The sequence below is a fragment of the Natator depressus genome, chromosome 3 (genome assembly GCF_965152275.1).
Source record: "Natator depressus isolate rNatDep1 chromosome 3, rNatDep2.hap1, whole genome shotgun sequence".
Lineage (NCBI taxonomy): Eukaryota > Metazoa > Chordata > Testudines > Cheloniidae > Natator > Natator depressus.
This window is the reverse complement of record NC_134236.1, coordinates 62972263-62998898: the sequence shown is the minus strand read 5'-3', so window position 1 is coordinate 62998898 and position 26636 is coordinate 62972263. Positions and strand designations below refer to the sequence as shown.

Genomic DNA, 26636 nt, shown 5'->3' with positions numbered 1-26636 from the left:
TTTAAGTAAAATTTTGTATCAGAGGACCAACATAAAATGATCATCATCTTCTTCGAGTAGTGTCCACATGTGCTCCACTGTAGGTGTGTCTCTGTTCCTGCGCCTCTGATTGGCGCTCTTTGGTAGCAGTGCCTGTTTGGCCTGCACATACTCCCGCTCTTGTGCTCTTCCTCGAGGCTAACTAGTGCTGCCCTGGGGAACCACCCTCAGTTCCTTCTCAACTGCCTCTGACCTGAGATGGAGTGAATAGCAGTCCACTTTCTCTTACCCTCAGAGTTTAGAATTCGGTTTTGTTCTGTAGCTTCTATTAGAGTTTCTCTTTGATTTTCATAGTCTTATAGGTTTTCTGTTAGTTTTCTTTCCCCTTTTTAAAAACCAACAACAAAAATCCCCCCTGAGGATTACCCCCAGAAAGGGTTATTCCTGGATCCCCCGGGTTTAAAAGGTGCCTTTCCTGCAGGGAGGCAATACTGGTTACAGAGAGATGCTCCCGCTACGTCCAGTGCCTCTAAGAGGCTCACATTCCACAAAAGTGTACCACCTTCTTCGAGTTGTGTCCCTGCGGGTGCTCCACTTTAGGTGTTGATGCTCCCCTGTGCTTGTAGCCGGAGATTTATGGTAGCAGTGCCCGGTTAGGTCGCACATGCGCTGTCCCTGTCTTGCTCTGCTTCAGGTGGTTAACTGATGCTGTGCGACTAACACCCCCCTCTCCCCCCGTTCCTTCTCTACCACCGTTGGCTCAAATCGGAGCACTCAGCAGCACCTTGTAGCGTAGAAATACCCTTTTTTCCATTAGTCTTAGTTTATAGTTAGAATAAGTTAGTATACTTAACCTTCCTACTTATCCCCGTCCCTTTAAAATTTTTTAAAAATTCTTCCTCATAGGACTCTAAGTTTCTGTTCTGCTCTATCGAAGCAGCATGATAACCCTACCACTCTCCATCTTAGAGAGAATACACTCTCTAAAGGGCATGCCTGGCTGCCCAGGGTTCAAATGCTGCACTCTCTGCAGGCTCTCAATACCCCTTTCAGACAGGTACTCTCAGTGCGTCAAGTGTCTCAGTGAGGCACATATACCTCGGAAGTGCTTGCACTCTCACAACTTGAAAGCCTGCACCAGAAAGGTAAGAGATCTCCAGCTAAAACTTCTCCTAATGGAAAAATCTCTTTGCCTGGCCTCTGAGCCTGAGGTATGCATCCGTCCCGGCCAGAAATTGTCAACTGCCTTGATCTCAACAGCGCGGAACGGCCCTCAAGTGTCTGCCAGAACTTGCCTACGACTCCTAGGCCACATGGCCACCATGACCTTCGTCCGACATGCAAGACTACACAGGCAGTGTCTCCAAGCCTGGCTCCGGACAAATTACGTCGCACACAAGCACAGCACTCAAACAACAAGCTCATCACTATGCCCAGTACAGTCAAGGATTCCCTTTTATGGTGGACCAATCCAGACAACGTCAGCAGGGGGATGCCATTCCGACAGAATCCACCATTACTCACCATCACCATGAACGCATCCCTCCTAGGTTGGGGGGGCACATCTGCAAACACACTTCATACAGGGCCAATGGTCTATGGCGGAGTCCCATCTTTGTATCAACCTGCTGGAACTAAGAGCGGTTTGAAACAGCTGTTTTCACTTCCTGCCACTAATCAAAACCAAAATGGTACAGATTCTCACGGGCAGTGTATGTTCTACATACACAGACGAGGGGGAGCACTATCGCACTCCCTATATGTAGAAGCCATGTGTCTTTGGCAATGGTGCATCAAACACAACATCCATGTTACAACATCATACCTACCTGGCTGCCAGAACATCACAACAGATACCCTGAGCAGGAAGTTTTATCAAGACCATGAATGGGAGCTGAATATGCGGGTAATCCTAGATAGTTTTCGGATGTGAGGGTTCCCAACAATAGACCTCTTTACAACCACACAAATCTCCAAATGCCCCCGTCCTGCTCCAGAGCAGGACTCAGTCAACACTCTCTGGGCGATGTCTTCCTCATCAAGTGGAATGTTCCTTTCCTATAGGCCTTCCCTCCCACCCCCAGGAGTGATTTGACTCGTGGTGCCAATGCAAACAGACTACACCTCTGTCAGCCACCTTGCCTCTCATTTTAGATTACTTAGTGGAACGCAAACAAATGGGCCTTTTCCATGAGTTTGATTGGTGTACATTTGTCATCCATCACAACATTTCATCATAAAGTTGATGAATTTTCTGTTTTCATGCATCCGCTTCCTAAAGGGTTTCTTCAACTCCTATCCAGAAGTTAGGAACCCTTCCCTACTATGGGACCTCAACTTAATCTTCCATGCCCTCACCGGGCCCCCTTTTGAGCCCATGGCTATAAGCTCATTACTACACCTCTCTATGAAGGTTGCATTCCTAGGGGCCATTACATCTGCCAGGAGGGTGGGGGAGCTAGCAGCTCTCCTGACAAACCCACCTTATACAATCTTTTTCAAAGATAAAGTATCTCTCAGACCACATCCTAAGTTTTTACCTAAGGTTGTCTTATCTTTTCACCTTAATCAACCTATATCCTTACTGACATTTTTTCCAAAACCACATACGAACAGGCGGCAATCTAGGCTATGCTCCTTGGATGTCTGCAGGGCTATAGCCTTTTACATTGATAGAACAAAATCTTTTCACAAGTCTCCAAAACTGTTGTTTCAATCACTAAATGATCAAAAGACGATGCCATTTCCAAACAGTGGCTATCCAAATGAATATCAGACTGTATCAAATTGTGTTATCTCCAGCATGAATGACAACCCCCTCAGCAGAGGTGGGCAAACTATGGCCCGTGGGCCACATCTGGCCCGCGGGACCATCCTGCCCAGCCGTTGAGCTCTTGGCTGGGGAGGCTAGCGCCCCCACCCCCTGAGCTACGCCACAATGCGGGCAGCAGGGCTGCGAGCTCCTGCCGCTCTGAGTGGCATGGTAAGGGGGCACCGGCACACGCGTGGTGGTGTAGGGGTTGGCTAGGGAGTCCTGGGGGGCAGTCAGGGGACAGGGAGTGGTTGGATGGGGGAGAGGTTCTGGGGCAGTTAGGAACAGGGAACGGGGGGGTTGGATGGGAGTCCTGAGTGGCCTGGCAGGGGGCAGTCAGGGTACAGGGTGCGGGTGGGGGGGGGGTTGGATGGGGGTGGGATCCGGGGAGGACGGTTTGGGGTGGGGGGTCCTGGGAGGGGGCGGTCAGGGGACAAGGAGCTGGGGGGTTGGATGGGTCGGGGGTTCTGAGGGGGGCAGTCAGGCGGCAGATAGGGGGCGGGGACCAGACTGTTTGGGGGGCACAGCCTTCCTTACCTGGTCCTCCATACAGTTTTGCACCCCGATGTGGCCTTTGGGTCAAAAAGTTTGCCCACCCCTGCCCTACAGGGATCCGTACACACTCTACCAGGAGTCTATTGGCCTCCATAGCATTTCTCAACAATGTTTCCATTGCAGAAATCTGTAGGACCACAACCTGGACATCACCACACACATTTACACAGCACTACGCGTTGCAACAGCATGCATCTTCCGATGCCCTGTTTGGTCACACAGTACTTTCACCTGCTGCAACTTCAACTCAGAAGCCCCCTCCTTCCATCGGAGGGCACTGCTCTGAAGTCACCTAAAGTGGAGAACCCACAGGGACACCACTCGAAGAAGAAGAGAAAACCTTGTGCAGTAACGGATGTTCTTCGATTTGTGTGTTCCTGTGGGTGCTCCACTACCCTTCCTCTTTCCCTCTGCTTTGGAGTTCTATCACCAGACTCTGCAGTAGAGAAGGAACAGAAGGGGGGTTGGTCGCATAGCGCCAGTTAACCACATGAAGCGGCACAAGATGGGGACCGCGCATGTGCGATCCAATCAGACACTACTACCATTAATCTCCGGCTATGAGCATAGGGGTGCAGGGACACACATCTCGAAGAGACTCTGTTATTGCACAGGGCGAGTAACTTTCTCTTCTGCCAACAAATGAAGGCTAGATTCTGGAAAAACAGTGAGCTGAAGTTGAAACACTTTTGGAGAGTGATCTTAAACCAGTGTCCCAAATCCCCTCTGCAACTCAGACTGTCCCTGGAGCCTTCTGTTTCTCAGGAGGGTGAGCCGAGCAGGAATCTTCTGATTTCCTTGCAAGGTCTCCAAAAAGAGGGCTGCAGGCCCTCAAACTAAGCCCGGATTAGCTAGAGGAGGTCCCCAGTGCAGTTGGTCCCCTCTGTACCGACAGCTCCGAACCACGGTACCTGGGAAATACATGGGTCCTCTGGTGCAGACACTGCTTATTAGCCTAGGGACCTGAAGGGCACAGGCTCTGAAGCTGTAGCACCGCCTGTCAAAGGCAAGAGTGCAGACCATGCCATCTCTGCGAAAGTGCTACCGGTGCGAAAATGCTCAATACTGACTACTGCCAGAGCAAGATCTCCGCCAGTTTCCTCGGTACTGGCGATTCAGCACAGACAAGTCCTGATGGTACTGACCACTGCAGTACCACAGGAGTTTAGTTTTTTCAGAGATCTCCTGATGGCTGAGACTCCAGAGTTCCCATTAGTCAGTATTGGAGCCCCAATACCGAGCACATCTCGATCCCTAAGATCACCGCTGGCACCGGGGCATTCACTTCCAGTCTCCTTGTCGCCTCCACCGCTTTCTAGCAAGGTTTCACATAGTGACCAAGATGATATCCTCTCACTTCCCTCACATCATGGCCCATCCCTATCCCAACCAGGGCCTCCCTAGTCACACACTCAGTTGGAGTCTCAGCCTTCTTGGTATGACCACCTGTGGGTACTGCTGCCAATGCCCTTCCCCTCTGCCCCAGTGGCTGTTTTGGGGTCAGCGGACAGCCTACAGGCACTATGGTTCTTGGGCACCTAGTGTCTCCTACTGAGAGTCAGTAAGACGATCTCCTTCAGTTTCTGTGTCCAGAGCCCCAGAACCTCAAGAGGAGCAGAAGGCCAGACTAGAAAAGGAGGTTACACCACCAACCAATATCTCCTTCTCCTCTCCAGGCGAGGTGGTGATACTCCCTCCACCTTCCATGGCTCACGATTTTAAGCTCTTTCAGGATCTCACAAAAAGGGTGACAGGCACACTGCAGATTCCCCTAGAGGAGGTCAAAGATACCCACCACAAGATGCTATGTATATTGCACACGTTCTTCTCACTGAGAATTATCCTCCCTGTTAACAAGGCGCTTCTGGGTCCTGCTAAGGTCATTTGGCAAATGCCAGCTTCTAACACGCCAGCATGCAAAAGGGCAGATAAGTATTATGCACCTTCCAAGGATGCGGAATTCCTCTTTTAATGCCTGCCACGTAATTCCATCATGGTGGACGCTGTGAAATCCCGTGGCTGACAGCATCATAGTAGAGCCACCCTTTATGACAGAGACTGGAAAATACTTGATTTATTTGATAGGAAAGCATACTCCATGGCAACTTTGCAATTCAGCATTGTGAATTACTAGGCCTTTTTGGTGAAGTACGACCACATGAACTTTGCCAAATTTAATGCATTTATTGACTGCTTGTCAGAAGCACAACAGGAACAGTTTCAGACCATCATACATGAGGAACGCTGAGTGGCAAGAACAGCTCTCCAGACTGCACTAGATGATGTGGATACAGCGAGCCGCTCTTTATCGATGGCAGTGGTGATGCATTGGGAATTGTGATTACACCTCTCAGGACTGCCAGAAGAGGAACAGATGATGGTCAAAGACCTCTCTTTTGAGGGCTCTAAACTGTTTCCAGGCAAGACCCAGGGCCAGCTGCTGAGGGTGGCCCGCCAAAGAGAGCACTGTGGGCAGGGTTTGCCTGAGTCCCACCGGACCTGCCGAGAGCCAGCTGGGAGAGGGTGGAGGGACCCTAGCTGCAGGGGGCAGTTGGACAACTCTCCGGAACAGGGGTTCCCATCCTTCCCCTTGCTCCACTGCCATGTGCAGCCACTGCTGCTCCTGTTTTCCCCGCCTACCCCAGAGCCACCCCTGGCCATGCTGCTCTGGACAGGGAGCATCCTGTCTGCTGTGCGGGGGGGAATGGGGAAAGGCTGATTTTGGGGTGTCCCTCTTCCCCTGCCCATGTACCCTGTCTCCACTGGGGTGGGGTGACAGGACGGGGATCTGTGGGTGCTGCTGCCTCTCTGGGTCCGGAGCTGCTGGCAGCTGCTTGTGTTCGAACAATCCTTCAGGCTCCTGATCGTGAGTGTTTTCTTAGAGACAGCACCCCCCCCCCCCCAATACACACAACACCAGTGCTCCCTACATCCGGGTCAGTTTCCCTACATGGGTGTAGGAGATGGACGCAGGGGTTGGGGCTCAGGAGGGAGGCAGGGTTTGGGGTGCAGGACGGGCAGGGGTTAGGGTGAAGGGGACACTGCAGGGTTAGGGGGCGGGGGTTGGGGTGCAGGAGGGGGCACAGATTAGGATGAAGGCACAATACAGGGGCTGGGGTGCAGGAGCAGGCAGGGGTTGGGATACAGGAGGGGGCACGGTGAAGGGGGCACGGTGCAGGGGATAGAAGAGAAGGGATGCAGGGACTAGGGGCATAGGAGGGGAGTGCAGGGATTAGTGGTGAAAGGGTCACAGTGTAAGTGTTAGGACACAGGATGGGGGGAAGGGGTTAGGAGTGAAGGAGGTGTAGGATATATGGGATGCAGGAGGAGAGTGCAGGCATGAGGGGGCAGGTGTTAGGGGCGCAGGGGGCATAGTGCAGGGGTTAGGGGTGAAGGGAGAGTGAGGAGCCTGGGGAGCTCATGGGGGCCAGGGGCAATGGGGTGGGGGGGCACCACACCCACATTGGCACCAAAATGCAAGTTCGCCCAGGGTGCCATTTTCCCTAAGGCTGGCCCTGACAAGACCAACACATCACTTCACCCTCTTAAGGACTCCAGGACTGTACGACTCTTGCTAGGGATCTATACACAGGACAGAAAAGGAAATTCAGTCCTCAGTCATCCCATACATCCCGACTATCCCAGTATTCACCACTGCAGCATTACTATGAGCCACAGAGAAGGAGACCTAAGATTCAGAGACTTAAACCATTAGCCCCATAATCCCCGATATCCCAGACCTAGACTTGAAACACCAGTTTTGACGCGTTGGTTGAGGCCCTGAGAGACCACTCCCCACAATATAAGCTGCAACCTACAGATCTTCCACATCCCTTTGGATGCTGCCTAGCTCCTTTCTTCCAAAATTGGGAAAGCGTAGCTTCAGACAGATGGGTCCTGGAGATGATCTCTAGCTAGTATTCTATCCACTTCACTTCCCTCCCTCCCTCTACACCCTCCCTGTCCCTTTTCAGGAACCTTTCTCACAAGAGTCTTTTAAGACAGGAAATAGATCACCTGGTAAACCTAGGAGCCATAGAATCCTTTCTTGTGCATCTCAGAGGCAAAGGCTTTTATACCCGATACTTCCTGATCCCCAAGAAAAGTGGAGGGTGGAGAGACATCCTAGATCTGAGAGCACTGAACAAATATGCGAAGGCACAAAAGTTCAAGATGGTCACACTAGTAGCAGTTATCCCATCTATAGAGCAGGGGGGTTGTTTCTTGGCCCTTGAGCTCCATAATGCCAACTTCCATATATCAATCCAGCCATCCCACAGATGATTCCTCAGGTGTACCTTTGATCAGGACCATTACCAGTACAGAGTACTTCTCTTCGGCCTCTCCCTGCACTCAGAGTATTCTCCAAAATCCTCTCCATAGTAGCAGCTTATCCACATATCCTGGGGATCATGATTTACTCTTACTTGGATGACTGTCTCCTCAGAGCCCACTCCTTTGAAGATGTCCTGTGGGCCATCCAGTTGACTGTGGATGTACACTCGCATTTGGGCTTGCAAATAAATGCTCAGAAATCGACCTTGACTCCAGTATTGCGCTTGGAGTTCATAGGGGCTGATCTCCACTCAGTACAAGTGAGAGCACTCCTCCTGTGACACAGATTTCACACTCTGAGCACTCTCATAAACACAGTTCAAGCCAGCCCACAAATGCCAGCCAGATCTTGCCTCAGACTTCTCGGGCATATGGCGGAATTCATGTTTGTGAGCTCTCATGCTGGACTACACATGAGGTGCCTACGGGCATGGCTTAGGTCTGCCTACACACCAAACAGAGACAGATTAGACAAACCTGTCTTTATGCCTTCCAGAGTAAAACACTTCATGGAATGGTGGAAAGACCCTATGAATGTCTGTGCCAACCTCCCTCTCCCCCAACATTGCTTCTCACAACGGATACATCCCTAATAGGTTGGGATCTGAACAACCGCAAGGTTCAGGGCAAATGGTCCCAAATGGAGTCAACTCTCCATATCAACATCTTAGAAGTAAGAGCGGTCAGTAATGTTAGTGCTCATGTACTTCCACTAATCAGGGACGCTCTCACAAAAGTCATGACAGACAAACATAGTATGCATGTTTTATATCATCACGGGAGTGCCAGATCATCCTCCCTGTGCACAGAAGTGCTAAAACTGTGGAATTGGTGCATTTGCCATAATGTCCTCATATCAGCCACTTACCTGCTAGGAGTACAGAATATAACAGTGGACAGCCTCAGCAGGAATTTCTCACATGACCACGAACGGGAAATGAATGCAACAGTACTCCGCTGCATATTCTGTCACGGGGGAACCCCCATGATAGACTTGTTCGGTACTTACCTGAACAGGAAGTGCTCATGCTATTGTTCCAGAGCCTGCCTTGGAAAACGCTCATTAGGGGATGCTTTCCTTCTTCCATGGGACACAGGCCTCCTATATGCTTTCCCTTGTTACCTCTGCTGCTGAAGGTCCTGATAAAAATAAAGAAGGAGAAAGCAAAAGTTGTACTGATTGTTCCCACCTGGCCTAATCCATAACTGACACAGCTAGTGACATGTCCTCCAATCTCTTGGTAGGCCTTTCCTTACCTTCTTTCTCAGAACAATGGACAAACTTTCTATCCCAACCTACGGATCCTGTGGCCCAAGGCTTGGCTCCTTCATTATTCCGCCAGATAGAGAACTGCTGCTCTGAGGAGGTATAAGAAGTGTTCTTGCACAGTAGAAAATCAGTTACCTGTCACATGGAAAAGGTTCCAGGTTTGGTGTATTTCCAAGCAAATTACCTCAATATCTTCCTCCCTCCCTGTCATGCTGGACTACACACTAGGCTTCAAGAGGGCAGGACTATCTTTTGGCTTGCTCAAAGTACATCTTGCGGCCATAATGGCTTTCCACCAGCAGATAGAGGGGTACTTGGTTTTCACCCATCCAATGACAAAGAGATTTCTCAAGGGCATAGGAAGCCTCTTTCCCCAATCCAGACACCCCTCTCTAACATGGGACCTGAATCAAACAGCCTGACTAGGCTGCTCTTTGAACCTATGACCACCTGTTCCTTATGCATCTGTCAATGAAGACAGTATTCCTGGTAGCCATCACGAAGAATAGGGGAAATAGCGGCATTAATGGCACACTCTTCCTTCATAATTTCCTTTAAAGACAAGGTCACTCTCAGACAATACCCAGAGTTCATCCCCCAGGTGACCCCGTCTTTTCACATGAACCAGCTTATTCACCTTCCTACCTTTTACCTAAAGCCTCACCATGATAACAGGTAGGCTATACTACATACACTGGATGTAAGGAGAGCCATGGCCTTTTGTTTGGATAAGACCAAGGCCTTTACAGAATCTCCCAACTTCTTCCTCTCAATTGCCGAAAGGTCAAAAGATGCAGGAATATCAGCCCAGAGACTCTCCAGATGGGTCTCAAACTGAATTAACTACTGCTGTCATACTTGTTCTTCGTTACCTCTGCCTGGAATCCCTAGGCATTCCACGAGATCAGTTTCCACCCCATTGCATCCATTGAAAATGTTCCCATTTCAGAAATCTGCAGGGCAGTGACTTGGGCATGTGCTCATACTTTCGCAGAACACAATGTGGATACTAGAGACTCTGCTTCCGATGTCAGGTTTGGTTTCGCAGTATTGTAATCCATAAGGGACTCAATTCTTAAGCCCCAACCCTCCTTCAGGGATACTGCTCGGAAGTCACCTACAATGGAGCACCCATAGGGACACTTCTCGAAGAAGAACCATCGTTACAGCACAAGGTGAGTAACTTCCTCTTATTAAAAGTTTGAAAAATTTAATTAAAGCCAAAAGGAATTGCATAAAAAAACACAATTAATGCATAATTTCTGATATAAGAAAATACTGTTTTCAAAAAACTTTAAAATATCAGCACTTCAGTTTTCATGTTTGAAATACAAATACTTAAAGTAGTTTTTTAAAAATCCAAAAAGTTCACTTGTAGCTGAAACCTACAGTCTCCTAGTTGTCTTAGATATGTATCTGAAATAAAAATATAAAGTTTTGTTTAACTGCTCTTTGGTATTGCAGTATAAACACTTAAAACCACATGCAGAACAATGCAAGTGCACAGTCTCCTGTGTGTAGTGCAGCCAGTCACTTAGGAATGGATGTTGCTGTATATAGGACAGATTGTAGCTGGTCACTAGTCACATTTGCTGTATATAGGACAGATTGTAGCTGGTCACTAGTCACATTTGTGGTATGCTAATTTAATATAGGTAATGTTGCTGCTGTGAATAATATTTAGCTCTTATGGTACTTTATCTGTAGATTTCAAAGTATTTTATAAAGGAAGGTAGGTATCCTTACCCACATTTTACAGATTGGAAAACTAAGGCACGGAGATGAAGTGGAAGAGCTGGGAATAGAACTCAGTTTTTTTAACTCCCAGTAAAGTGTCCTAACCACTGGGTGATGCTGACTCTCTTTAAGAAAAATACAAATTTTACTGTGAAAAGGAACTTAACTGTAACTGGACAATAGTTATCCAGAAGAGGTATTTCTAGTGCAGTACTGCAGGGACCTTCTGTTATTGGCACAATACTTTTCAATATCTTTATCAATCATCCGTAAGAAAATATAAAATCATTGCTGGTAAAGTTTGTACTTGACATAAAAATTGGACTGGTAAATAATGATGGGGATAGGTCAGTTATACAGACTGACTTAGATCTCTTGTTAAGGTGGGTTTTTTTGAATAGGTGTTTTAACACTGAGTGCAACATTATGCATCTAGGAACAAAGTATGACGGTCACGTTTATAAGATGGTGGTGGTGTGGGGGGTCTAGATCCTGAAAAACAGTGACAGTGAAAAGGAGTTAGGGGTAATGGCATATAATCAGTTTAATATGAGCTCTTATTTCGAGGCTTTAGCTAAGAGGGTAAAAGCTATTCTTGGATTCAAAAGCATGAGGATATTTAGAAGCAGTAGGGAGGGTTGTTATATGTGTGGATGGTATTACTGATACCATTATTGGAATACCATGTCGAACTCTATTGTCCACACTTCAAAAAAGATGTTGAAGAAAATTATATTAAGAAAAGAGCTAGGAGCCTGGATAACGAACAAGAGGAATTGGAATTGCTCGTTTTTTAGCATTAATTCATTCTAATTGATATTACTGAAACTTGGATGATTTGCATATTTGGAATATTAAAATAAATGTTTATAACCTATTTGGGAAGAATCAAGTGGGCAAAAGGGAAGGAGGAGTTGCACTCTGTCAGAATTGGCATTACCTGTTTCCGAGTCACTAATAACTCAGAAGAAAATGATGGGTTCTCCCGTCAGCATAGGTAATCCACATCTCCAAGAGGTGGGAGCTATGTTGACTGAAGAATTCTTCCACTGACCTAGTGCTGTCTACACCGGGCATTAGGTTGGTATATCTCTCGGGGATGTGGATTTTTCACGCATAGACGTAACTATGCCAATGCAAGTTTCTAGTGTAGACCGAGCCTCAAAGTGTCACAGCTAAATACAAGGTGGAATAGATTGTTTAGCATTAGTATTTCAGGTGACAGTTTAAGCTAAGTGGCCTGTTAACACCTCTCCAGTCATGTGAGGGTGGGGGGCAGGAGGCAGGTTTAGTGGGTTATAGATTGTTGTAATAAGCTATAAATCCATCTTGTCCATCTCAGTCCATGACATCTCAGTCCATGATGTTTATGCTAGCACTTTTGTCGATATAACTTACGTTACTCAGGAGTCTGAAAAAACCACCCCATAGCGACATAAGTTCCACCGACAGAAGCGCTGGTGTGGACAGCTCTATGTTGGTGGGAGATGCTCTCCCGCTTAAATAGCTACTGCTGTTCATTGGGGGTGGTTTAATTATGTCAACGGGAGAGTTCTCTCACATTGGCATAGAGTGGCTACACGGTAAATCTTACAGTAGCGCAGATGCAGTGGTACAGCTGTGCCGCTGTAAGGTCTCTAGTGTAGACATGGCCTTAGTGTCAAGCAGAATTTAAGCTCCCAGGTCCATCTTTTGAAGGTGGTGTGCAGGTTTCCTTTTGAGGATGAGGACTGAGAGGTCAAATATAGAGTGATCACTTTGTGAAAAGTGTTCACCCACAGGTGAGAGGACGTTTTTGTCTTTTATCATTTTTCTGTGTGAATTCATTTGAGAGAGCAGTGATTGTCTGATTTTACCCACATAGATGATGATGGGGCATTTAGTGAACTGGATGAGGTACACCATGTTGATAGGCATGTGTTGGATCCTTGGATCTTGAGAGATGTGTGGAGCATGTTAAGCATCGTAGAAGTGGAGCTATGTCTACCGGTTTTGCATCTGTTGTTCTGGTGCCACTTTCAGTTGGTGTGTCCTGGTTTTTGGGGATTTTGCTTCTGGTGGTGGGCTTGGTGAGGTTGGGAGGTTTGTTTGAATGCCAGAAGAGGGGGTTCGGGAAAATTTCTTGCAGGATGTGGTCCCCATTGAATATGGGTTATAATTGTTTGATACCCGGTATGGGTTCCATTGTCGGATAGTAGGGGACAACTAAAGGTGTGCGATCAGAGGGGGTTTTATTTCTGTCCCGAAGCAGGTTCTGTCAGGGTATTTGTGTGGCCTATTCCAATGATGTGATTTACTTCTCTGGTGGAGTGTTCTTGTTTGGTTAAGGCAGTTTTAAGTGTGTTAAGGTGTGTGTCCTGGACTTTCTCCTTGGAGCTTATTCTATGGCATTTGGCTGCCTGGCTATAGATAACCGCTTACTTGGTATGTTTATGGTGGTTATTGGATCTGTGAAGGTAGGTGTGGTGATTGGCTTTCTTAGATATAGTTATCTGGTTGAAGTTGATTGTGGTGTCTAGGAAGTTGATGCTAATGATAATGATAACTGGGAATCATTTGAGGCATGTAGTAAAGTATTCTTAAAAGCCCCAGTTCCACAACTGAGGAAGGAGGCTGTACTGGTTAAAAAATTGACCTGGTTTAAAGGGGAAGTGAAGGTAGCTATAAACAATTAAAAATAATATATAAGAAATGGAAGTTGATACTAATGAATAAGGAGACGATTTTGTCATGGAGGTCATGGATTCCACCTCCCATTCCACTAGTATTTCAGGAAGATGTTAAACAGCAGCTATTAAAGTTAGATTTTTTTTTCATTAGCAGGCCCAGATAATTTGCATCCAAGAGTTTTAAAAGAACTGTCTGAGGTGCTCTGGACCGTTAGTGTTGATTTTCAGTAAGTCCTGGAACACTGGGGGAGTTCCAGAAGACTGGAAGAAAGCTAATATTGTGCCAGTTTTTAAAAAGGGTGAACAGGATGACCTGGGTAACCAATGTCAGGACGACAGGCCTATATATGATCTCGGGCAAGATAATGGAGTGGCTGATACAGGACTTGATTTGTAAAGAATTAAAGGAGGGTAACTAATGCACATTAGTATGGGTTAATAAGAAATATATTCTGTCTAGCTAGATATTTCTTTCTTTGGTGAGCTTATAAATGTGGTTGATAGCGGTAATAGTGTTGACTGATGTTGATAAATTGGAGAGGGCTCAGAGAAGAGCCAGGAGCATGATGAAAGGATTGGAAAACACGCCTTATAGAGATTTGAGCTCCTTGAGTCTGTTTAATTTGACAAAGAGGTTAAACAGTGTCTTGATTAAAATCTATAAGTATCTACCTTTGGAACAAATATTTAACGATAGGATCTTCAGTCTAGCCTAGCAGAGAATGGTATAACATGATCCAATGACTGGAAGCTGAAGGTAGAGAAATTCAGACTGGAAATGGAGTGTAAATTTTTAACAGGGAGGGTAATTAACCATTGGAACAAATTAGCAAGGGTGGATTCTCCAGCATGGACAATTTTTAAATCCAGATTGGATGTTTTTCTAAAAAAAAAATGCTCTAGGGTTTATTTTGGGGAAGTTCTGTGGCCTGTTAAACAGGAAGTCAGAATAGATAATCAAAATGGTCCCTTCTGTCCTTGGAATCTATGACTCTGAATGATTAGAGGTTTGGAAAACATGCCTAATAGTGAGAGACTTAAAAAGATCAGTTTATTTAAGATTAAGAGGTGACTTGGTCATGGTCTCCAAGTACTTCCCTGGAAGAGATTTTTGATAGTGGATGGCTCTTTAGTCTAGTGGAAAGGCATAATGAGATGCAATGGTTGGAAGATGAATTTAGGCAAATTCATACTAGAAATAAGATGCAAATTTTTAATAGTGAGGGTAAGTAACTATTGGATCAATTTCCCTGGGGATGTGGTGGATCCTCCATCGCTTGAAATCATATCAAGACTGGATATCTTTCTAAAAGATATGCATGCTATAGCTCAAACTGAAGTTATAGATTTTATCCAGAAATTATTGGATGAGGCTCTTTGTCCTGGTTTTTCTTCTGCAGGAGGTCAGCCTAGATGATCAAAGTAGACCCTTGGGGCCTTAAAATCTGTGAAATTAACTTGGCATTCTATTGAGAGCCAATGTAATGCTCAGAGCACAAGGATGTTGTGTGCTGGGCAACTGGTATTGCTCAGGATGACAGCTGGTGCATTTTGGATCAGCTGAAATGTTTTTTGTTTGTGTGTCTTTATGTACTCATTCTAAAGTATAGAGAATTGCAGTAACTTAGCCTGGAAATCAAACTAGCATAGATCGCTGTGGTCTGGTCATCACTAGGAAAGTAGGGGGCACCACCTGCTTGGCAGTTTCAGGTGGAAATTTGTTATTTATTTGAGCGAAACAGCTTGGGAGTACTAAAATTCTCTCTGTATTGACAGACTGCCTCAGCAGTGGATGATGAAATTATGGTGGCTAGCACTTCAAAATTGTTTTCTTTCCCCACCAAGGTAACCTCAGCTTTATTTTTAGCTAGCTATTTTTTCATCTACTTGCTGATCTTTGCCAGACATTGATATAGTTGGGTCATAGCACTACCAGCAGTGCAAGTGAGAGAGACATCAAACTGATTGACATTTGACACTGTGATATCTCACTAGATTCTCCAGTAGCCTGATACAGATATTGAACAGGATGGATGTAGGAATAGAGCTCTGAGGGACTCCACAGATGAGCAGATTGGTACGAGGGAAGTTGCCCATTGTGTGAGAGTCAAAAGGAAGGATTTCATCTGGCTTAGTACTTTCCTGGTCTTCCTCATCCGTGAACACGTGGTCATCCATTTTCATGACTAATGAAACTTCGATTCCATGTTCTAAACCACGGGTGGGCATATTTTGGCCTGGGGGCCACATCCAGCCCTTCAGATGTTTTAATCTGGCCCTCGAACTCCCGCTGGAGAGCGGGGTCCGGGGCTTGCCCCGCTCCACATGTGCCATGGCTCTGCATGGCTACTGGAAGCAGCGGCATGTCCCCACTTAGGCTCCTACATGTATGGGCATCCGGGGGCTCTGCACATTGCCCCCGCCCCAAGCGCTGTCCCCGCAGTTCTCATTGGCTGGGAACTGTGGCCAATGGGAGCTGCAGGGGCAGCGCCTGTGGACAGGGAAGCACGCAGAGCCGCTTGGCTGTGCCTCCGCGTAGGAGCCAGAGTGGAGACATGCCACTGCTTCCGGTAGCTGCTTAAGGTAATAGCTGCCAGGAGCCTGCATCCCCCCCCCCCCCCCCCCCCGCGCCCCAACCCTGATCCCCCTCCCAATGTCTGAACCCCTCAGTCCCATCCTGGAGTACCCTTCTGCACCCCCAACCCCTCATTCCCAGTCACACCCCAGAGCCCGCACACCTAGCTGGAGCCCCCTCTAACCTGCTGCCCCAGCCCAGAGCCCCCTCTTGCATCCTGAACTCCTCATTTCTAGCTCCACCCCAGAGCCCGTGCCCCCAGCTGGTGCTCTCACCCCCTCTTGCACCCCAATCCCCAATTTTATGAGCATTCATGGCCCACCATACAGTTTCCATATCCAGATGTGGCTGCCGGTCCAAAAAGTTTGCCCACCTCTGTCCTAAACTGAAACCTGATGGGAGAAGTGCCCAGTATCTTGGTGGTGGATACTTGTATTCGAATGCTGCTCTTTTGCCTGTGTAGTCCTCTGTGTTCTGTTCTGTAGATAAGAGGTATTACATTAAAAGCATGTGCTTCGTATTTAATTTTGTAAAATAATGATCTTACTTATATCTTTTTGTTCTGTAAAACAATTATAAATTCCTAAATATCCTTGTAAGTTACATGTAATTGTAAAGTGAGGGTTTTTTTTGGTGGTCTTCCATTTTTCATATGCTAAATTGCACCGTCTGTTTCTAAGTGTATTGACAGCGGAGAATCTCCCTGCAAACAAAAAGTTTTACGGTAAACATTTTTTTTCCCCACTATTGATGGCTTTGGTACGATTTCACTAGAAACTATTTACCAGCCAGACCTCTAGATATTTAACCTTTTAGTCCAATCAAATTAAAATCTTTCATTTTAAATGGATCAAGGTTTTTATGTAATGCAACTTTGTAGTTGATCTAGAAATGGGAAGTCCTGGATTCTTTTGCTTTAATCTACGTACAGTATTGATTTAATTATGCTTAGTGTAGGATGAATTGTTAAAAGCAGAAGCTTGGTTTTTTCCACTTCCAGGGCTAGAGACACTCTGGGTTCTGTTGTTCTAAACTAGAGTTAACTTGCCAAAAGGAGGCAAAATTGACCCACAACAGCTTTGCATGGAGGTCTATGGGTTCAGCGCAACATAAAAAGTGAAAGACCTGACAGAGAGGTGTAGCTTGGGGGTTCAGCTCCTCTAATTAAGCAGCTTGAATTAGTGGGACGCCAGTGGATCCCTAGTTAAGTTTAAAGCTGCCTCTCCCTGGCAAGTGTGGGCAGTGGAAACACCATCTCTCTTCATGGGCGCAAATTTTGCCTTTTTTTTTTTTTTTTAAACTCTGCTCCCACAATCCTGCAGGCTCTGCTGGGGCAGTGAGGTGTAGCCTGTGCTAACCAGAATGAATTTGAATAATAAATGAATTAAATTTTTAACCAGGAGTGTTCCTATAATGTGAATAAACGTTACCAAAACATCTAATGTGTTTATGTGCAAATGAAAACATGAAGAAAAATCAGAGGCTGAATAAACTATAATCTGCATTATCACAATTTCAGTGTGTATAAAATACATTGCTCTTATCCTTCCCTTTGCTCTGCAACATAAAGATTCTAAACACAGATTGAGAACTATTTGGTTAGTGTTAACCTGGGTGTATGTATGTCAAGTTTCATTATTGCTAAACCTGAGTTTATTGTGGGGTAAGTGATCTAAATATCGCTATGCTGAGCTTTATTTACAATCTTTTTATTTTCTTGGAGGTTCTTGATCTAGCACTACTGACTTTTGTATCAAGAATCAAAACAGCAAACAAGGAGCAAACTTATTTCCTCCTCACAAACCTTTTTGCCTTTTAAAAGGATTGTTTAGAAAGTTTCACTAGTCAAAAATAGAGTTCACCTTAAGCAGACGAGAACTAGACTCATGCCAGACTTGTATGTAACCAGTTGATTATTTTTCCTTTTGTATCTTTGAAAAGCAGAACGTAGATTTATGAGCATGTGATGGAAGCGCTAGACAAGATCATCTGAAGTATTTTTGCCCTATGTTTTTTTCCTGTTAAGTGTGCTATGGATTTTGATTAAACTGTGTGTTGTTATAAAATTGGAGAATGATTGCAAAAGTTGCACATGCTATAAGTGGTCAAACACTGTGTGTAACTTTCCTTTTTTTGACATGCAGCTTAGCTGTAGTACAAAATATAATCACTGTTAATATTTTTTCCTTTGGTAGCGGACACCCTTTTTTCAAGAAAACTAAATGGAAAATACAGACTTGAACAACTTGTTCCAACTGCTGTGTATCAACATATGAAAATGCACAAACGAATCCTAGGACACTTATCTTCTGTATACTGTGTAACTTTTGATCGGACTGGCAGACGGATATTTACCGTAAGTACAAATTCCTTATTTTCATACTGCTGTTTTAAATATAGCTCAGAACATATGGTCAAATAACCACTGTTCTCAAGAATCCTAAACTGTACTCATTTTATGTACTAAGAGCAGATAAGTGATAACTAAATACATGACTTGTTGACTTTGACATTTAAAGTAGATTTCTTTAAAGAGACTATAACTGAATATCTGTCTTGACAATCACACTTTTTCAAAATTACCATTTGAGACATATATGCAGGTTTTCCACAGCTACATTTAGAAGGTAATTTGTTTTAAGTAAATTTTGGTTGTTTTAATGAATGGTAAATCTTGGTTGCCCCCCAAATTTTTCTGTATAGCATACACACAGGAAAAGTAATTGAATAGTGGTATAGATTAATAAAGAATTTAGAGGGTGTTATAATTAATGCCAATTGACAAGGGTTTATGGAAATAGCTCCTGTCAAACTAATTAGATACTTTTTTTTTATTAAATTATAAATATGGCTGATAAAGTTAATAGTAGTGATGTGATATACTTAAACTTCTGTAAGGCATGACATTTTAATTTAAGAAACTGGAAGGATTCAAAATTAACATGGCACATTAAATGGATTAAAAAATGGCTAACTGATGGGTCTCAGTATAATCAGGAAATCATTGAGCAAGCATGTTTCAAATGTCCCACAAGGATTGATTTTTGGCCCTATGCTGTTTAATACTTTTGTCAGTGAGCTGGAAGAAAACATTACCTGATAAAGATTGCAGATTCATTGTGGGAGTGGTAAATAATGGAAAAAAGAATTAGCTGACACAGAGATCTGGATCGCTAGGTAAGCTGGCCACAGGCAAACATGTCCATGTCCATACCGTCCAATGTAATGTCATACATCTAGGAACAAAGAATATAGGTCACAGAGGATGAGGAACTCCTTTTGGGAAGCCCTTTTGGGAAGCAGCGACACTGAAAAAGACTTGAGGGTCATGGTGCATAATCAGCTGAATCTTAGCTTGCAGTGTGATGCTGTGGCTAAAAGGGCTAATGCAGATCTTGGGTGTATAAACGGGAATATCAAATAGAAGGGAAGTTTTATTTTGCCTCTGTGTTTGGAATACTGTGTCCAGTTCTGGAGTCAACACTTCAAGAAGGATGTTGATAAATTGGAGAGGATTTAGAGAAGATCCATGAGAGTGAATGAAGGATTAGAAAACATGCTTTAATAGTGATAGACTCAAGGAGCTCAATTTGTTTAGATGTCAAAGAGGTGGCTAATATTGATTTGATCAGTCTGTAAGTACCTGTATGGAAAACAGAATTTGATAAGGGCTATTTATTCTAGCAGACAAAGGTATAAAAAGATCAAATAACTGGAAGTTGAAGCTAGACAAATTCAGACGAGAAATAAGGCATGCCTTTTTTAACACTGACAACAATTAATCGTTGGAAAACTTTATTAAAGATTATGGTGGATTCTGAATCACTGGAAATTTTTAAATCAACGGTGGATGCTTTTATAAAAGATATTTTCTAGTTCAAATGGGAGTTCAGGGAAGTTTTAGGACCTGTGTTAGTCAGGAGGTCAGACTAGATGATCACAATGGTCCTTTCTGGCCTTAGAATTTATCTCCCAATCTGAAACGGCTTGATATTAGTCTGTGAAACTCTGGGGCTTGCTTACATGCCAGGTATTATGGCAATAGAAGCAGAGGGATGGGGGCAGTGCTCCTGCTTTATCTATTACAATCTTAGCTTGTAAAACTTTTTGGTTTAAAAGCAGTGAACCTTATCTTTTCACTCCACATTCTCCACTTGCTTAGGGGATGAAAGTTTCCAGGTTTCTGACGAAACTTCTGTTCATTTTGCTCACCTGTCAGCTTCATGGCAGAGCAGGCAAAATGGAGACTCTCTTGGTCTTCCTTCAGCTTGCTCTGTTGATGAGCAGGCTCTGTCAGCAGCCACAGAGTTATTTCACAGTTGCTCCCATCCTCCAGCCAATGCTCTGGATAGTGGAAGAAGCTCAGTCTGGATGGCTTGTGTTCTTCACATGCCACTCAGCAGGCGCAATCCTTACTGATTAGCACTTCTTTAGGGGCAAGTCCCTAAATCCCCCCATGCTGGTCCAGTTCACCTCCAGAAGTGAAAAATGTCTGGTTCACTTTTTCCAGATTTTTAAGTGGGTAATCAAGTGGCAGAGAATCTCTTATTCTTTCTGACCATCTGTGGTGTTCTGGATTGCAATCCACACCAGTGGAGTTTTTGTCACTGCCTGCCCTATAACCTGAGTGCTTCAAAGTGCTCTTCTGCTGTAGCTCCCTCGTCTGGAAAGTTCCAGCCAGCATACAGTCATGCACTGTCTACGTGTTAAGCAGCTCTAACTAAGCAATTCTGATTCCAGAAGCCTGCTTGTTACACCATTGCCACACTCTGACCTCAGTTACCCTTGCAAAATGACTCCAACAATCCCTAGTGCCAGATTTTCCCCAAACCATGTGCTATGCAATATCCACGCCTCTCCTGGACCATTAAAAGAGATATTAAGGTTCATTCGTTCTTCTAAAGATATAATACCCGACAGCTTGCCATATTAACTGGAGTTAATCAAACACAGCTCAGGGTTGATTTAGACTAAATGTAAAACAAGATTAAAAACAAAAGGAGATAAGAACTCACTTAAAATCCTGTATAAAGGGTAGAGTTAGAAATGGTTACAAGCAAATAAAAGTGAAAAATGCTTTCTAGAGGCTGACTTAACAAAACAAGTACAATACAAAACAAAACAGCTTTTGTTCAAGATAGTTTGCTTACCAGTCCAATTCCAGCAAGATGGCTTGACCACTCCTCTGATCAGGATCTCCCATAAAGTCCAGAGTGCTGGGTTCCTTTGTTGTCTTAAGTGAAAGATAACATAGGGTTCTTTGCTCCTCTCTTTTATAGTCTAATGCACCTTTGAAATGGATTCTTTTGAATATAATCCAGCAATGTAAAGTTAATTCAAGCTGTGAGGAAGGGGACATGTAGTCTGGTAATGAAGGAGATTCCATGCTGGTTTCTTCCTCTGCTGATGTTTGTAGGAAACAGAGCAATCTGCATTTTAGCAGTCTCCTCTACCTGCTGTGATAAGGCGTGGTTATCTCATCACCTTGTTGCTTTGATTACCTTTTATGTAAACTGTGTTCCCATTGTCTCTTAATGTACGTTGGAAATATCTTCAAGGTGGCAGAAACAATTTCTTTGTCTGGGTGGGGTAATTTCAGCTCTGCTGGGCAGATATATTTTAATGACATAATTTCCAGTATGTTTATAACTTTAAATTTGTCCTCTGTACATACACCACATAGTAATATTAATGATCAGTATGTTGTTAGCTTTCTATTGCTATCTTACATGATACCTTTTAGATACAAATTATGATCTTAGTGAGTTGAGATACACTGAACTGGTCAGGCCAGCTGAAACTTATTACCTGATACTATTGAATCTCTTGCATTGTGATGCTGCTAGGGTCACACCCTCCATCTTCCAAAAATGAAGACTCAGACTCTTTCAGGGGTTTATCACTACATTTTTTCTCCAAGTACATATTGGATGAAGAACAACAGTGGGGCTCAAAACATCATGCGCTGCAACCCATGGTCCAAGGGGAGCCTCAGTTAATAAAAGGCAATTCTCCTGCAGCAACCATCTTTTTGCCAAAAGGCAAAAGTAAAACACACAGACCAGAAAACACAAGGAGGAAAAACACCAATTACACAAGAATCCTCCTCATCACTGAGCTCTAGCTTTTCTCCTGATGAAGGGGACTTGGTGCTTTGGGTTATGATACCCTTGAATCTGAGAAGCAGGAGGCATTCTTTTACCCCAGGCTTGTTTGGAACCATTTGCAAATATCTTATTCAAAACCAAAAGAGTATCTACCATTGCCCTTCAGTCCTTCTTTGAGGAAATTGCTGATGAAGGGAAGAGGCTTATTTGTCAAATTTTAAAATTCTATGGGGTCTTAGAGTCAAAGATTCTCTCTTCACACTCCTCAAGGACAATTATAGTAACAGTTTCCCTAGCAGCAGACTTCGTCATTTCTGCTGAGAATGTCATTTTCCAAAAAAACTGAACAGACAAGTAGACAGAAACTGCCTTTAGAAGGAACTTCAAAACACCTTTGGAAGCCCTAGAACTTCACTGACAACCAAGTGCTCTGCTAATGGCAGTATTCTGCTGTGACAACCTGAAAAACTTCAACTATCAGACCATGGTCAATTCAAGTCTATATTAAATAAACTGCCCCTAGAAATGGCACTCTTGGAAGACAGATCCATGGATTTAAACCCTAGAGGTTGAGTGATAATTCAGAAGAAATACTCTGTCTTACAATACTCTGACGAATCTTGTTCTGGAAGAAGCTGTAATAAGTGGTGTCTCACTGATAAGCCAAAATCTTTCCTCTCCACACCAGTAAAACTCAAAGTGCTAGAGATGATGTGATGTGACTGCTGCTTATTACACTAACAACTGTCTCTGTTGTGTTCTGCCTCAGTGTATCTGTATTCAACTGTAGTCTCTCATCTTATGATTACATTGTAAGCTTTTTGGGGCGATAGATTACAATAAACTTTGTGTGGGGGGGTATGTGGTATGTCTAGTACAGTGGGAGCTCTGATCCTTTATCCGGGTTCCTAGATGTTACTATAGTACTAATAATTAGGGCCCTTCCAAATTCACAGCCATGAAAAATGCATCATGGACCGTGAAATCTGGTCTCCCCCCGTAAAATCTGGTCTTTTGTATACAGATTTCATGAGGGAGACTAACGTTTCTCAGGTTGGGGGTCCTGACCCAAAAAGGAGTTGCGGGAGGAGTGGGGGGGGGTCACAAGATTATTTTAGGGGGTCATGGTATTGCCACCCTTATTTCTGTGCTGACTTCAGGGCTGGGCGGCCAGAGAGTGGCAGCTGTTGGCCGGGCACCCAGCTCTGAAGGCAGCGCCGTGCCAACAGCAATGCAGAAGTAAGGGTGGCAATTCCATAGCAGGTCAGCCTCACTTCTGTGCTGCTGCTGGCTGTGGCTCTGCTTTCAGAGCTGGGCCTCCTGGTCAGCAGCCCCCACTCTCCAGATGCTCAGCTCTGAATGCAGCACCACCGCAAGCAGCAGCACAGAAATGTCGCAACCTCCCCTACAATAACCTTGTGACCCCCCCCCTCCCCACACACACAACTCCTTTTTGGGTCAGGACCCTGACAATTACAACACTGTGAAATTTCAGTTTTAAATAGCTGAAATCATGAATTTACAATTTAAAAAATCCTATGACTGTGAAATTGACCAAAATGAACTGTGAGTTTGGTAGGGCCCCACTAGTGATAGAACCACATTGACGAGCAGAAGCTTTTTTTCCTACCCTGAAGCTAAGTCTCAGAAATGTCTCAGCTTTCACCCAGTGTGCAAGGACTTGGGGACTAGAACCTGGATCATCAGAGTCTGGGGCAGCTGATATTTCCACAGTGCCACTGGGAGGCCATGTAGAGTCACAGCAGGGGAGCACTGTTGAGAATAGGTGCCGCAGACGAACCCCCAAGAGATTGAGTGACAGTACCCTGTGGCCCTCTGATTAGCTAAGTGTCCATACTCAACCACACAAACTTCAGCTTGCTGCAGTGCCAGACTTTGCCTTGTCTCCTGATCTCCGGTCTCGGTCTCTAGCCTGACTCTGACCCTGACTCTTGTTTATGGAATTAAACCTTGAGATTGCTCCAGTTCTGGCCCAGTGACTTCCATCCCTGCTGGACAGACCTCAATCCAGCTGTGACTGCTAGACCAGACCACCTTATGCCCGGGTCCCTTACACAGTATCTTTGTTTCGGGTCTACATTATGTTTTAGGTAAGCCCAGACTTGTGTACTTGTAACAGACTTTTCTACCATCAGCATAATGACAACTGTGCCTATTCCAAACCTGAAATAGGCCTATGACGCCACTTACATACATGGAGACAATCTGAGAGATGGGTGGGTCATGAAGTTAGTGCAGAATACTATTCTTTGGAGTTTCACGCCTTCCTACATCCTGTCCCTCATCCCCTTTCCTACTTTGAGAGAGACTGAGAAACATCAGATATTTCTAAAAGAAACCTTATACCTCTTAGAGATAGGAGCAGTAATCTGTCCCTCAGAATCAAAGGCGCTCCAGGCCTACTTCATTTTCTTCACAGTAAGAAAAATAACAGAGTATTTGGGGATTTTTAGACACAACAGAGCTGAGTGATCTTGATGGAAACCAGAGTCAGTCAGTAGGTCTTGGAGACCTTTCAACAAAATGTGGATCTGTCAGAAACTTATCTGCATATTCCCATCTGGTGCTGTTATTAGCAATTTCTTTAATGAGTCTATGGACAAATTCTTATCTTTTGGTCTGTCTTTTGCCCCTGGTAAAAACTGTCAGATTGAGGAATCTGGGGCTTATCCATAACCATTCTTAGCAAACTTATAATAGTCACGTCATTGAGAACCTGACAGGAAGCAACTTGGAAGATCCTCTCCATGCTCCAGGGATACAGATTTGTGATAAACGTAAAGAGCTCCTTGATCCCCTCTCAGATGATCACCCATAGGGGAGTCAAGGTAGAGAAAAAGGACTAGAAACTGTGATGTAGGAAAGGCTCAACAAGACACAAACACTGGTCGCCACGATGTTGCAGAACCAAGAGTCTTTCATCCATCTTTACATGCAGTTTTCCTTCGTTTTCTAGTAGCATACAGAGAGATTGCCCGTGAGGTTCAGAGATTTCTGTTATGAGATGGAAACCATTCCTGCCAAGAGATGCAAAGAAAAGTAGATAGCATGTAGAATGATACAGACTTGATGTTGGTGGGTACAGGAAATAGCACTTTATGGTATGATCCCATAACAATTCAGACTCCACAAATCATGACAATGCCAGCACTGTAATAAATGCAGGTTTATCCTAGTTCTTGTGTTGGGAACCAGATGGTATAGGTTCTTCTCTGATAACACATCTGTTCAGATCAGTAGTTTGACCTGTCTTTGCAATTTGAGACCTGCCACATGCTTATGTAGTCCATCCATTCAAATGGAAGGCATCAAATCTCCCATATGTTACTCTCTATAAAGACATGCTTTCTGTTCACAATTGCCTTAGAGAGAAGTGTGTCTGAAATCTGTGCTCTTAGAAGGTAGAAATCTGACTGAATAATTCACAAGGACATAGTGATTCTCCCTTAAGTGGCCTTTGCATAATTCCACTCATGAGTTGTGCTGACTGGTACAGCTTTCATGGTGGAACCTTAGCTAGCAGTGCCCTTTTGAGGGCTCATGCACCCCGTCCTGCCCTTCCCTTCTCTATTCCTGAATGTTTTAGGGACGATGCTATAAAAAGGGACATGGTGCTCTAGCCACTGCAATTCATTTTAACCCCCACCCCTTCCCCACAGCCACTGACTAGGAACCTTTTTGGACTTCTTATCTGGATCCTTCATAGATGGAATGCCAAGTTTTTAATACTTTTATACTTGGTTTTTTTATTAGATGGTTCCTGGTATCCTGTTCTGTGGGAAAACATTTATATGGTGGATCTGAAGATCATGGTTTATATATTGTGCTTGCTACCCCACAGTCTCCCCACAGTAGCACCCATAGGATGCCTTGCCTACCTTGAAAAAGGTCATTCACTTTCTAGGTGTGCTGTATTTGTAGCACATTTACTCTAAAAGCAGGGAAAAAGTGGTAGAATAGACTGCAGGTCATACTTCTTCAGGAGGCATTCTGGATCGATCAAAGCACCTGATTTTCTGAAATACGACACACACCAACCTCAGCTTCCACCATGTCTATAAAGAAGATTAAATAGAAGCATCACAAGATGTGGAAGTGCCTTCTGCATCATCTCCATTAGAGGATGCTTTTGTCTTCCAAGAATTGTTAGAGAGAATTGTGACTACTCTTAAGTTGCCAACTTCTTCCATAAAGGAGACTTCCCATCCAATATTTACCATCTTGGGTTTTTATTCTTGCAGTAAAGTTTCTTAGCTTTTATTGGATTGACTTAAAACCTGCAAAACTCATTTGGATGAATCCAGCTGCTGTCCAGGCAGTATCAAAAAGGTGGACAAATTTATATCATCTTCCTCAAAAAGGATTTTCCTGTTTTCACACCCATCCTGCCCCAAATTCTCTATTGGTAGAAGCAGCCATCCAGAAATCAAAGGGAGCATGGACAAGGATGGGAAGAAGATAGAAATATTAGGAGGGAAAATCTTTTTTTCTCAATTCTAGGATTAAGGATAGCAAACTATCAAGTCTTAATGGCTTGCTACCAGTACCATCTGTGAGGGGGGAAAAAAAATTAAAT

The 26636-nt window shown here is 44.4% G+C and overlaps 1 protein-coding gene across 1 annotated transcript in view; it reads left to right on the top strand.

Annotated features, from left to right (window-relative positions):
* PHIP (PHIP subunit of CUL4-Ring ligase complex) overlaps positions 1 to 26636 on the top strand; it is a 296706-nt gene that overhangs the window by 30688 nt on the left and 239382 nt on the right. Inside the window, exon 7 of the mRNA XM_074948017.1 lies at positions 18128 to 18288. Coding sequence (XP_074804118.1) covers positions 18128 to 18288 — 161 coding nt within the window. The remainder of the gene's footprint in view (positions 1 to 18127; positions 18289 to 26636) is intronic.